The following is a 14,398-nucleotide window of genomic DNA, read 5'->3' on the forward strand; positions in this document are numbered from 1 at the left end:
TCTTGTGTAGAATAAACTACACAAATCCAGGGAATGTATTGATAAGACAGTGATAACTGTTAAAGGGATTGATACAGTCCCAATCAAAAGTTTAAGACCATTTGAAAAAAAATCATATTTTGCATGGTTGGAGCTTAACAAGGTTCCAAGTAGAGCTTCAATATGCAACAAGAAGAAATGAGAGAGTGACAAAACATTTTTATGAACATGCAATTTATTGGAAACAGGCTGTTTTACAGCTGATCAAAAGTTTAGGACCACACGCCTTTAAAAGGCCAAATCTGTGCAAAAATGTGGATTCAGTGTCATTTTCTGTCAGGTAGTCACACTGTCATGACGTTCTGATGGCAAAGGCAACTTTCCCTTTCGAACGTAGTCGGGTTGTTGAACTGCATAAGCAGGGTCTCTCGCAGCCGGCTATCACTGCTAAGGTGGGATGCACTAAGACGGTTATTTGGAATTTTTTTAATGACCCTGAGGGTTATGGAACAAAAAAGTCAAGTGGAAGACTCAAAAAAATTCACCAGCACTGAGCCAGAGAATCCAATTGGCTGTCCGTCGAGACACTGGACAATCCTCGACCCAAATTAAGGCCGTTACTGGTGTCGACTGCAGCCCCGTAACCATCAAATGGCATCTGAGACTGAAGGGCTTCAAGAACTAAAAACGTCTTCAAAGGTCTCGTCTCCTTGAACGCGACAGAACTGACCGTTTGGACTTTGCAAGAGAGCACCAAAGATGGGACACTGAAAGGTGGAAGAAAGTTTTCTCTGATGAGAAAAAATGTAATGAGAAAGGGGTGTTTTTTCCTTCAGTGGAACAATGGAGGTGCAGGGGCGTCAAACAGCTGCTGGCTGTGTCCAGGTGTTGCAGAGAGCATCCCTCATGACTGAGGGCCCTCGTCTGTGTGGTAACAACAGGACAATGCTACAGTACACAATGCCCACAGGACAAGGAACTTCTTCCAGGAGAATAACGTCACTCTTTTGGACCATCCTGCGTCTTCCCCTGACCTAAATCCAATTGACAACCTTTGAGGATGGACGGCAAGGGAAGTTTACAAAAATGGACAACAGTTCCAGACAGCAGATGTCCTTCGTGCAGCCGTCTTCACCACTTGGAGAAATGTTCCCACTTACCTCATAGAAACACTTGCATCAAGCTTGCCGCAACAAAATTTTTGAAGTGATCAACAATAACGATGAAACAATAACGATGTTTGGAACTTTGAGTTTTGATTTGGGGTCTTTACAGGTGTTTTTTTTTAGGTGTGGTCTTACAACAGCTGTAAAGCAGCCTGTTTCAGTTTAAGCGTTGTTTTCAATAAATTGCATACTCAAAAAAATGTTTTGTCTCACTCCCACTTCTTGTTGCATGTTGATGCTCGACTTGGAACCATGGTAAGATCCAACCAGGCAAAATATGATCTTTTGCCATTTTTCAAGTGGGCTTAAATTTTTGATCAGGACTGTACAAAGTAGGGTGAATGACCTTAATCATTTCTATTTCCACTTTGTCAGTGGGTGCTCTGATTAACAGTCAGAAAAGACTATTTTATGTTTTAAGATGACATATATGACATGATTAAGTGTGAAAACATGAGTGTTCATCCTACCACTGTTCTTTTCCTGTCCCGCTGACATTCCTCAGGTCTTGTGGTTGTCGACATCTAAAACATTTCAGTTCACCCTCACAATCCAACATGCAGATGTTTTATGTGAAAACTATCAAAAAATTCAGTCTTTTTTTTGGTTTATATTTTTCAAATCTTATGGTACTTTTATATCCACCCATCTTCATCTGCTTATCCAATACAGGATGGGCAGTCTTTGTAGTGAGACAGGCAGCTCAGGTAACAGGTGGAAACTGGCCTCCTTGGCCGTTTATTGGCTGTAGTTAGGAGCATATTTAACCACTAGAGGGCACCTCCTGACCAGGTGAGTGTATGATGCGAACAGCGAGTGAGATCCATGCTGATGCAAATGACACACAGAGTCAGAGGCCTGAAAGACTGCTGATATTTAATGTAGCACAGCATAGTCTAAGATCATGTTGATGCTGTAGGACAGCTGTCAGTATAAACTGCCCTCACACACACACAGGATGAGACTGCAGTGAACAGTTACCGTCTCCTCGCAGACCCACATCACATCCCCACCTCACACACCACAAACCGGGGCCCCGTTCTCCGCGTGTGGACGCCTCAAGTCGTTCAAGGTTTGCTGATAATATGATACGAGACCTGGACTGTTTTGGTTCTTGGAAGCCAAAGTTGTGGAATCCCACTTTCATTTTCTGATCCAAATGTCTTAATAAAATCCATAACTGTGTCTTTAATCTTAACTGTATCTATGCATGACAAAAAAAACAAACAAAAAACGCACAACCCATTAAAAGATAGACATCAGAATGACAATGTATCTTTTTAAACACTAAAAATCCTAAATTAACCTGCAGAACTATTTTAAAGCTACTGTGCCGATTGGAGTTCCGGCTCCAGCTCCACACACTGAGAACTTCATCCAAGGTGATCAGTCCTCAGGCTGCTTTCAGACCAAATGAACTGTGTGACAATTCACTCTGTTTTAGCCTGATAGCAGCATGCTAGCTGGTTTTAGTCACCCAACACGTGTGAAGAACAGGGCCCGGGTCAGCAAAGCTTCAAAACACCGTCATCTGTAGTGGGTCATTAGCCCGTGTGCACATACAGTGGGTATGATGGTGATGATGGATCAGATCTGTTCCTCACATTACTCCTCATTAGCTGCTTTGTGTGCACTTGTAGCCTTCAATCCAACCCGTGCGCGCCTCTGTGTGTCGATCAACACTACTGCAAAGTAAGAGCCCGGCCTTATGATCGGGGGCAGGTGTGCAAGGGCCAACATCTCAAATGACTTTAGTGGGTTTTTGTTCTTAATGATAACTACACATTACACACGGTAACAGGAAACTAGCCAATCAGACTATAAAGGGAAGAGGAGCATGTTTTTCTGCATGGCCCTCTCAGACTCTGTGTCACAAGATTCAGACAATGACAGCTAAGTGAATTTAGCATAACTGAATCTCCGCTTTATTCACGCTCCTATTCAGCCACATCACTTTAAATTCAGTTCAAACGACAATTTGCCACAGACCAGGATGATTACAGCTTATCTGCTCCACGAGGAAGCGGAAGGCTTATTTGATTTCCAGACCTTTCCTTTTATTTTTTAGTGTCCGAAAGCTGATTTAGAAGGAAACTGAAATAAAAAAGAGAAAAAGCTTTTGTAAACACCCCAGACATGTTACTACACTGTATCAAGGTAGTAATCAGACAACAATGAGTTCACTTGTTCTTAAAGGGGAACTATCATGCTCACTTTTAGCGCTGCATTTTTATTCTTGGACTCTGCTAGAGAGGCGACGCATGACTCACAGCTCAAAATAATCCTCATCTTAAACTAGACTCTCAAGAAACAGAAGATCTGAGCAGCAGGTGGGTGGGGCTGCCGTGCCTTAGGGACGCCCCTCTCTGTGACATCATACAGAGCCAAGAGAAGAAAAAACTGCCTGAAAGTGATCATTTAAAGCAGTCTGACACCTGCTTGTATATACACATGAATCATTAGTTGAAACTCTTTGCTATGTTTATTATTCCATAATTTTAACACTACATAAATATGACAGAAAAAAGGAAAAGCATAACAAGTCTACTCTAATGCAACCTGTTGAGTTAGAAAAAGAAGAGGCGGCTACAAAGCTCTGCTAATTAACGGTTTACATGACGCAGTCTTCTCTGTGAACTGAGTGACTCATACACATCAATATGGAGAAATTCTTTGAAATATAAATTCACTGCATTAGGTCATTCATTCCTAGTTATTATTGTAGGGTTTTTCCTTCGTGATTGTCATTTAGAAGTTTGTCTCTTTGAAAGGTTATTTCGGAACAACAGCTGTACAGCACCAGCTGTGTTCATCTAAAGCCTCATGAGTATGAACCGATGCAAAGCGATGGTGACCTGGCACTGCATACGCTAATCCTCGGCACATACACCTGCCACCACAAGTTAAAGTCGTGTTCTTACAGAGTACACCACTGGAAGCTTGTAAAACGTGATGCGTCAGCAGATGTTTATGAGTAGTGTTAATTAGCACCAGAAGCTGTCAGCGCACATAAAACCCTCAGATGTTTGAGTAGGCGGGCACAGTGTTTGCAGAGACTCCTGACTGGGCAGGACAAAGTGAGGAACAGGAAAACCAGATACTCATTTGTCAGTTTAGTTCTCATTTGGGCCGATGGTTCCCAGCAATGTCACATCAGACACACAGGACAAAAAAAAAAAAAGGGGGGGCAGCAAGAACCAGACCATCTATGCCAAATGGTGTTCCTCCACTGTCGGCTTACAACTGTACACACGAGCAGTTTACACACACATGCACACGCACGCACAGACACACAAACACACTCACACACAGACTATGTGCGGTGAGGAGTAATGTGCTTCCTTACAATCCCGGCTACAGCATTAACAAACTTAGAGAATGCGAGATCGATTACTTTTTCAGCTTAACTGTATCGCACCCATCTGCACAGGCATACGTGGACACACACGCAGACACGAGCACACACTCTCACTGCCCCGCCCCTCCCTCCCCCTCCCTAATGTTCACAAAGCGCGTCTAAAATCAAATTATAGATCTCCCCTAAACAAACCCCACACATTCCATTGGAATTCACGTGGATTTCATAATTCTTCCACACTTTTTTTTTCTTCTTTAAAACCGCCCCGACCATCCTGCACACAACCGCCGACCTTGTGTACTTGTAATCCCTCCAAAACCTAAACCCTCCCCCATCTCCCCTTCCCTTCCCCCTGCCCCGCCACCCCTCTTCTCCCACCCCCCTCCACCCTTCTCCCGTCACTGGCTTCCCCCCTCCTGTTTGGGTTGAGCTGAGGTTGTACAGTAAAATCTGGGGGTGCAGTCTTTATGCTGAGCTGAAGAAGAGGGGTGAAGGGTAGGAGGGAGGAGCAGGAAGGCAGTGATCCTCTGCTGTTCAGTCGTCTTCCAGCCCCTGGTTGAGGAGAAAGTTGGCCGCCAGGTTCTCGTTCTTCTCGCAGGCGAAGTAGGCCTGAATCACCAGAGCCTCAGGGAAACCCAACGCTTTTAACTGCTCCGTTGGAAGTCATGGCAGAGCAGAGGAAGGAGAAGAGGAAGACAGGCGTTTAAAACCAACCACCTTTTTTTAATTAGAAAAAAAAAAAGAAAAAAGATACTGCCGATGTTTAACCTTTACTCTTCGCTCACCCTTTCAATGGCTTCCTTCTCCTGAGGTGTAACCTGGATGTAGTTGACGGGCGCGCCTTCCTCCCCTGCTGCCCCCATCTCTCCAACCTCTGGTGCATCTCCCCCCTCTCCCACTGGTTCATTCAACATCTGGATAAACAGCTCCTGATGCTGACTGATTTGCTAGTTGGGAGAGGGGAAAAAAAAGAAGAATTTTAAAAAGCTTCTCACAGAGACGAGCAGCAGGAGAATTCGTCATCCGTGCAGACAGGCTGTGATACCTGTAGAAGCTGAGGATTCTCCCGGCCTAGCTGCTGGAGGAGAGCGGGAAGCAGAGCAGGGTTCTGCTGGATGGCCTGTCTCATGTGCAGGAACTGGGGCTGAGTGCGCAGGAATGCAAGTGGGTTCTCTCCTAGAGCACAAAAACAATGAGCAACAGTCAGAGAGCTTTGTCCTCTTTCTAAGTTTCAACATTTCCACCAGGAAACTTGTAAGAGCCTGCAGCTGTGACCCATGTGTGTGTTTGGGATTAGTTACATCAACAATGTTGCACACTACCAGCTCAAACAGCTAATCACTTATTCTTTGATGGCAAAGACTGAACAGCTGGGCTGCATGCATTCAGGTCCATAAGTATTTGGACAATGATGTCATTTTAACACCGATCTAATTTTGCCTCTGCACACCACCAGTGGCTTTTAATTCAGATCTTGCATCTGCTCAAGCTGTCATGTAGTCACAGGGCACAGGCCTCACTGGGCCATCAAACTCATTTGTCTAATTATTTTTGAGGGTCTGAAGATAGAGAACTGTGTACAAGTCACCCAGCCCCCCAAAAATGAACTGATGAATCTTTTTGTTAGATGATGTAAGAAATGTAAGAATGTAGTTACTGATTTTTAAAGGTCATCTTTTCTAGTCTTACAATTATTACCAAAAACCTTCTTTCACTCAACCTCCTCCACAGAAATGTACATGATCTATTAAACACTGAACTCTTGATGTATTATTAAACATTAAACACAAAGCGATGCCACAAGTCAGTAGGTACAGCTAAATGGGAAACTTCACATAATGTTTGTAAGTAATGACTTCTCCCATAATCCCAAACAAGATGTTACAGACTTGGAACAGGCGTGTGCACTGCATAGTAAAGAGTGTATTTGTATACATGCATGCAGATCCATGATGAGTCTCCCAACAGGTCCTGATAAACTAACTGGAAGTCAGAAAGAGGCTACAGGCGAGCAGCAAGTCTGTAGTGATGTGATGGACGTGCAGGTTTGATGCCATCTAACAGGTTTAACAACACTACATACAAGCCTGTGGTGGAGAACCCCTTAGCCACTACTGAGTCACGATGAGTCATCTTGCAGTGACAGTTATTAAGTGCAGCTCTGTCTACACCCCTGCAGCAGTCACATATTCCAGTGCTCTGGAAAAAAATCTCATTTTTGATGCGAGACATGTTTTTTCTACCTTTTAAAATCAATCAAAGCTTACGCAGTGCCAGTTACTGTGTTGTTTATCACACAGCTGACAGAGATGCACAAACACACTTGACACTATGTTTTGTTTTGGATCACAGCAAGTCGGCTGCCCTACCTTCTGGTACAGACGGAGCTTCTGTGGTTCCAGATGTGGGAGCCTGCGCTGGGGGATTACTCTCCTGGACTGGGCTGCTAGGGATACCCTGCAAACAACAATACAACTGTCAAACATTTAAGCAGGCTAAGAGCATTAAAGTCTACGGTCATTCTGCAGACTGCAATAGCCACGCTGTGTTAAATGTGTCAAGAGAAGAGCAACACAGGCATATTTCACAGCTAACAGCCACAACCAAAAGTAGAAGAGTATATTCAAAGACATGTTTGACAGTTATAATCATAATTAATCTAGTTTTTTCCTGCTACTTAGAAAGTATATCGACATCCTATGTTTTCACTCATTAATCAAATGCTACATTTTCTTAAAAGACTAAAAACCTAATCAAAATATTGAGGTTTTTAATGTGACATCATGCTTGAGATTTATCCGCCATATTGGACATAACGCAAACCAGTTGCTAGGGAAATGTGTATTCCTCAAGTGGTTGGCAGTGGTTGCTGGAGGTTGCTGGATGAAGTCTGTTGCAAAGAAGGTGCTGCAATAAAAACCTCCTGGTGATTGCAAGTTTCCTGTAGTTGTTTTTGATGCGTTTGTCTCCAAAGACTCTACAAGCTGAGCAGGAGCACAACGTGAAAAACTGACGCAAACCAGAAATGGAGATCAATCACGTGTACAGTCAATGTTGTTCCTAAGGGCTCCAGCAACATGTTCCCAAAGGAGCAGCTTTCACTTTGAAGGCAAACTGTCTCCGCTTCAGGTTTACGTTGCACAGATTCAAAACAGCTCCAAGAGCAGCTGAACAGCATTTGTGTACACGTCTGTCACTTTCATTCAAACTAGGACAGCAGCTATGTGGTACTGAGCAGTCGAGGAATACACATCTTTCCCTAGTGACAGCTGGTTGCCAAGAGGTGACTGACCAGTCTGTAGGCCTGTTTAACGGGCTTCAGCAACATTTTCCCTCAGTACCAGTGGTTGCCAGATGGTCTCTAGGCCTGTGTGACTGGTCCCACTGTCACCATGAGTCCAAACTGGTTATTGGTCACGTGTCTGCAAAACCTCAATACTTTACCCGAGTTAAATCCATGTGAAAGATGGGTATTTCTGTCTGTTGGTCTTTTAAATTAGAGCTTACTGTAACTAATATTTGCAGAAATGCTCTTTTATCTCAACCTTTAAAAGATCAACATGTCTGTCTGTGTGCTGCCAACAACCTTAGAGTGAGTCTTATACACATAGAGAAACAGATTAAAGCCATTTTAGCCACACTTATGGCTACTGTGGCTAAATCACTCATATCTGTATGCAAACATCTCAATAGTGTCTCAGCGTCACCAGCAGCAGCAGCAATGCAGCTACTGTGTTTTCATGCAGTATGCATTATGGAGAGTGACTCCCACCACCTTGACTAGCTCATGTTATAACCCCCTCCCCTTGATGTGTGTGACGTACAGTAAGGAGGTACTCCACGGCTCTGTGGGGGTTGTTGAAACTGGCCCGTAGCGCAGCCACAACTCTCTCCCTTTCATAGCCCATAGACATGATCTCCGTCAGCATCGCCTCATACTCCGCTCCAGTCACTGAAAGGGCAGATGTAAAAGTTTGAAACAAAAATTGTATGCTTGTTTGTAAATCAACATGATTAAAAAGAATGTATCCTCTGAAATTTCATCAAACATGACAATTTATCGTAATGACAAATTAAATCCACAATTTTCCGACTCTGAGCTTTTACCATGAAAACACTGAAATAGAATCTCAGCAAACTTTTCATTACAATATGGATTTAAATGGAATGACTCCCCTCTCTTATAATGGGAATCCCCCATTACTCGTAGGCACAACAAGAGGCGGTTTGCATTTGTCAGAGACTAAATATAGAAATGGCATGTAGCACACTGCAGCCAGTGAAGTCCCACTTTTACAACAGTAACAGCTTCTGGTTGTTCATGTAAGCTTTACACAACACAGTCTATTGTCTGTCTCTGTACAGTTCACTTTTAACAGCTACTTTTTAAATAAATCTATTTCATTAAGACAGGCGCCAGCTGCTTTTATCCATCCTGTGATGTCAGGCTGATAGCATGCTTTACCTACCCAGCGTCGAGGATGCATCCAGGCCCTGACTTCCACCACTGGAGCTACAAAAAAGAAAGTTGGAGCGAAGGAAAAAAATATATACATTAGACAAGTTTCCTGTGATTTAATGTGAACGGAGGCTGTGCTGAGAGAGGCACCAGGCAATGGTGATGGAGGTGAGCTTGGTGATCAACATCTGTTCAATCCAATTAACAAAACAAACAAACAAAAAAATCATACAGGCAATGGTTAAACTGGATTAAAACACATTTACAAAAAAAACAACAAAAACAAACAAGCAACACCAAAACCTTCTCAGTTGCTTCTAAAGGCCTGTGGACTTGATGTCCCACATATTTTCCACAGAAAGTCTAAAATATAATATTCACTCCTGTATGCTTGGCCTCAGTGCCTTTCTTAACCTTCCTTGCAGCGTTACCAATTAGCCAAGAGAGTCCGCCGATGACGTAACGTCAACAAGCGGACATTTCTCAGACAACCACAAATTTCACAAAACTCAAAAAACACAAACTCTGGTGTAACTTCAGAAAATTTTACCACCAACAACACTGGAGATAAAGCAAGTTCAGATTAGTCAGGAGGCTGCTGCATTAAACTGACTGACTAAGCAGGTAAGCTAACGTTAGCTAACTTAATGAACATAACTAAAAGCTAGTTTTAATGCCCATACAACCAACTGTATGGCTCAGTCAGGGAAAAACTAGGGTCAAGCTTAGGATTTCTTTTGGGCAACATTAGCTGAAACTTGTTTGCCTGATTTCAGGCTTAGACACTAGACTTGAACTACAGTGTCTATGCCAGCTAGCTAATACAAAGCACAGGCGATCTTTCTAGCAAACTTTCTAGTAAACTTTTTTAATTTCATTATCAGATAACAGTATAAATTTGATGCTACCAGATTCCAATACCAGTTGTAGCTAGATGGCTAACTGTGGCTTTGCTGCTTGGCATCATTGTTGCTGGCAACTCACTCCCAAGTGGAAGTCCTAGCTGAAAAGCTTTTCAAATCGCTAAATGAGTTATTATGCTAAATTATTTAATATACCACATAATGGTACATAGTAGGAAACAGTAATAATCAATGGTACACATGTAGTTGGGCAGCTGTAACTCTGTTGAACAGTGTATTCAAAGCGATCGTCAGTATGCAGATTTAACTATACATGAGTCCAGTACATACAAGCAGGTCAATTCGTGCTCAGACACACTGGAAATGTTTAAAATGATTTTATTACAGACTTAATCATGCACATCTCTTTTTCCAAGGTATGCCTGCCAAATACAAAGCAAAACATTTTGGTTTGTAATTTAGCTAACTTATTGACAAACTCTATAACCCATGAAGCCTAAGAGCAGATCCCACAGATTTAGATTCTAAGCAGCCGAATGACATCAAGAAACAACACAACAGCAACAAGGTCAGCGAGACTGTCAGGAGGATGACACGAGACAGAAAAAGGGATGGCTGGCTAGTTATCTGCAGCTGATCTTTGACCAAAAAAAGACAGGATTGATTTCCACTATAAATATCAGTCTAAGAGAATTTCCACCTTGGATGGTGATTCTCTTAAATTGATAAATAGAATTTTTTTTTTTTTTAAGTCACCAGATGAGGCAGCTCAACCAAGAGTCTGTGTGCATGGGAAGCACTGCAGTTATGAGTTATGTGCTCAGGTTAAAACCATCCCTGTTCTTATCTTAAAAGTTATCGGAACAAGTCCTATAATACGTTTTATTACTAAAATGTAATACCTACAGTTGTTTTCATTATTCATTAATCGAGCCGACTGGTTTTTAACAACCAAAGATGGTCGACTTGTACGTCTACAACCAGGCAGACATCCACTTAACGTGATAAACAGAAGCAGGAATCAATGGCTTATCAGCTTGGAGAATTAAAAAAGGAAAAAAATGACTAATTTATGATTGTAATTTCCCACCAATCTCTTAATTGATGCACAGTTCTTACAGCTCTAAACATTTCCCACTTACACATATTCTGGAAAATATGATGTAGTGACATCATCCAGTTTTCTCCTTTATCACAGAGTAAACTTTAATGATCAGCACGGCCAATTATCACAGACAATATTTGCCATTTTTCCAGCTACTGGAATCATTACACTTTTTGACACATTTTCCTATAAAATAGTTAAGAATGTGCAGGGCTGGCTCTGATGCAGGCCTGAAAAGAGCAGGAGGCAGGACACAGGATGTACAATTGCTAGCTGTGACTTTGCCTACAATCTTCTCGCACTGGCACAAATTAGGTGCATTCAGAAACCAGACAGACTCTATAATATGACACTGGCTGGTTAAAGGCTGTTTAATGTCCGAGCTGTGCTGATCATACAATTATCTCCATTTAGTAGTGTCTACAAGAGTTCAGCTGGCAGTGCAGAAAAACAGCTTTAGTAACAGAGAGAGTGTACCTAGCTGGTTGTTGTGGTTCTGTGGCTACGGCACTTGACTCCTCTTTGGCCTCCCCGCTAGGAATGGGGACAGCTGCAGGGGCTGGGGCTGGGGCTGGAGTTGGGTTTGTAGTCGGGGCAGCTGTTGATGTGGAGCCAGAGTCCTGTACTGGGGGCTTGGGTGCTTCTGAGACTGATGGTGAGGCTGCAGCTGCAGGCTTAGCCTTTTGTTTATTTATAATAAAAAAAAAAAATAAAAAAAAAAAAATAAAAAAAAAGTGCTATTAGACTATCAACATATTGTTAAATCTGTTTAACATGAAAAGAAGCCAAATACACTAATGTCAGCCACAAGTATTAATTAGGATCTCACCTTGGACACCATCACTACAACAAAGTTCTTCTCATCAATTTTGTAGTCCTTAATTGGTGTGTCATCTTGCAAAATTTTCCCAGCATATATCAGCTTCTGCCCGGATACAGGAAAGTTGTCTTTTCCCCTTTCTGCTTCTATCTTCTCTTTCAAGGCCTTCACCTAATAGTAATAATAACAAATCAAAAAACACCCAAGAACTCATTATTATCCATGACATGTCTTCCAGTGCTTGTAATACCAGAGGTTTAATATTAGATGACCGGCTTTCCTTTAAGTCATTACAAAGCAGGGAGTCATCCTAGCTGACTTCAGCTTTAAAGTTAGGTCTACTAATGCTATAAAATGCAGTGGTCTCTTTCACACCTAGTCCTAGTCTATTACGTGTTTACTAAAAAACCAAATTTTGGAATGTCACTAGAATTATATCCACTGTGAGTATGCTCGTACTATTTCATTATAATATATCACTTAACAATGGGCCCTGCAAGCTACACCTTCGGATGTGAGGACATGCTAATAGACAGAGTCAGTTTCTGAGTGAAGCTAATCGCAATTGGCAGTGTCATAGGCGTTAGCATTAGCAATCACGAGCGTAGTCCACAGCTTGCGTTCATCAAAAGATATTAGATTTAAATCCTAACCCATATCACTCTTTAACAAAGAGCAGTAGACACAACCGCGAAACGATATTTAAATGATGGAAAAAGTCGTTTAAAACTGTGTCGCTATGACTTTGATAATGGGCTACTCTGCTAGCTAGCTTGCTAACGCTAACTCATCACAGAAGTGAGGCGTCGCGTTGTTTTGCGGTTTCTTGTGGGTTGCCACTTTGTAACGTGCGCGACTATTGCGAATCCTCCAGTCGAATCTAGTTGTTAGTCGTTCTTTAATGTGTAATATAAACGAACTGGAAGCTGTCGGGTCTTCACGCAAAGCCAAAACACAGGTCCCGCAGCTAGCACTGTTAGCTTAAAGCACGTTAGCTATAGCCACTCACCGTTTGTTCGGGGTCTATCTCAATCTGAATAGTCTGCTGCTGCAGCGTTTTAAGTGTGATCTGCATGGTAGCGGCGACTGACGCTGGGTCAGAGGTGCTTCAAACGGAGAAACAGTTGTTCGCTAAACAGTTAATTTGTTTTTAAAGTTGGCGTTTCGGGTAAGATAACAACTAGCCGAGAAATGTGTGTATCCATGAGCACTCAGCAAATCGCCATCTTTGGTGACAAGTTGGTGGTGCGGCGAGGAAAGCTCCGCTAGAGGGTACGAGATCTCGCGTTCACGTGCTCTGCTCCGCGACTATGGCAAGCTATGGGGTTTCTATCTAATAGCTACACAGTCATTTTGAATGGTAATATTGACAGCATATCCACATGGGATAAATATTATGAAAATATGGCCAATTAGAGTTACAACAGGCTAAAGTCAGAAAACTTAATGCTATTGTAAAATTGAGTTTATATTATCTGAAATGTGATGCACATATCAAATTCTGCCAAAACAATAACGAACTGGTAGTTAGATAACTGGCTTTATAGAAGTACATGGTCAGCATTATATGACTTTTAAATCTTTATATGTCTGTTTTGTAGCAAATAAATTAAAATAATCATAATAATAAAAAATCAATCTTGTGATTAGATCACGGCAGCTGCTACACTAGTGAGCACCCAAAGACCTTTTTAAGCAGCAGCTGTTTTTGTATGACACAGTCTGTAAATGAAGCTGTGTAATGATTTCAATTCTGTACCTACAGAGAACAAAGCCGTTTTAAACGTTTAGTAACACTTACTATCCGTCTGTATCAAACCATAAACACAAAGCACCTTGTTGAATCTGTGCCATGAAGACTTAAAGCATTTCTGAAGGAAAAAGGCGGACCGACCCGGTACTAGCAAGCTGTGCCTAAGGACACGGTGAAAGTGTGTTCAATGGGAAGAAAATGACATAACAACAGTCAGTGGAAACCTTGGCAGTCTGGATTTAAAATATACCAATTATGGAAACTAAAAATTTTCTAAGTGTTCCTTTTTTCTTTTTCTTTCGTTTTGTTTTTTGAACATGAGAGAAATACTGTCGGTGCTTCTATTATCCCATTATTAATAGATTACTGAAGATATCCTAAGTTTGCCTTTTGCATGGCCATTTTCCTCTGGTGCGTTTAGAAATCGACCACATATCTGATATATATATATGTACACGAACAAGTACACGAAAGATCCACTTTTTAACTCCTTACTGAAACTGAAATATTACGTACAGTAACTACAAAAAAGGCAAAATAAAATTCACATCCTTTAACATCCACCAGAGGGTGCTGCAGCTTCCTCAGGACCTACTTCCCAGGCTTTGCAGCGCTTTCAGATTGGAAATGTCCCCAGCATATGGGGACAGATAGTTTTGCTACAATAAAAGTCCCCTATAAACTCAGCCCTGTATTGATTCTGAGCAAAACATCACAACTGTAAAGTTTAGCTACTCTATCTTGCGCATTGACAAAAACTACCTATGAGGTATACGCACACACACACACACACACACACACACACACAGTGAAAGCAGTTTGGAGGATGGTTTGTTGGCATCTTATTCAAACACACACTGCAAGCTCGCACTTTATCAGTAATCAGTGTAGTTTA

At 41.9% G+C, this 14,398-nt stretch overlaps 1 protein-coding gene across 1 annotated transcript; it reads right to left on the bottom strand.

Annotated features, from left to right (window-relative positions):
- Positions 1 to 2,001: 2,001 nt before the first annotated feature.
- Positions 2,002 to 13,048, bottom strand: rad23aa (RAD23 homolog A, nucleotide excision repair protein a). The gene is made up of 9 exons (XM_031750380.2): positions 12,760 to 13,048; positions 11,760 to 11,921; positions 11,408 to 11,610; positions 8,973 to 9,016; positions 8,328 to 8,455; positions 6,873 to 6,960; positions 5,549 to 5,679; positions 5,289 to 5,450; positions 2,002 to 5,151 (listed from the first exon to the last, which is right to left on the bottom strand). The coding sequence occupies exons 1-9, from the start codon at positions 12,823 to 12,825 to the stop codon at positions 5,038 to 5,040; spliced, it is 1,098 nt and encodes a 365-aa protein (XP_031606240.1). The 5' UTR covers positions 12,826 to 13,048; the 3' UTR covers positions 2,002 to 5,037.
- Positions 13,049 to 14,398: the final 1,350 nt, after the last annotated feature.

Source organism: Oreochromis aureus, linkage group 4 (genome assembly GCF_013358895.1).
Source record: "Oreochromis aureus strain Israel breed Guangdong linkage group 4, ZZ_aureus, whole genome shotgun sequence".
In the NCBI taxonomy this organism is placed as follows: Eukaryota; Metazoa; Chordata; class Actinopteri; order Cichliformes; family Cichlidae; genus Oreochromis; species Oreochromis aureus.

Excerpts from the sequence above, each read along its gene's own strand:
- rad23aa (XM_031750380.2), bottom strand. The coding sequence starts at position 12,825 with ATGCAGATCACACTTAAAACGCTGCAGCAGCAGACTATTCAGATTGAG. Across the intron at positions 8,456-8,972 it reads GGATGCATCCTCGACGCTGG|TGACTGGAGCGGAGTATGAG; the intron begins GTAGGTAAAGCA and ends CTGCCCTTTCAG. Across the intron at positions 5,680-6,872 it reads AGCTCCGTCTGTACCAGAAG|GAGAGAACCCACTTGCATTC; the intron begins GTAGGGCAGCCG and ends TTTGTGCTCTAG.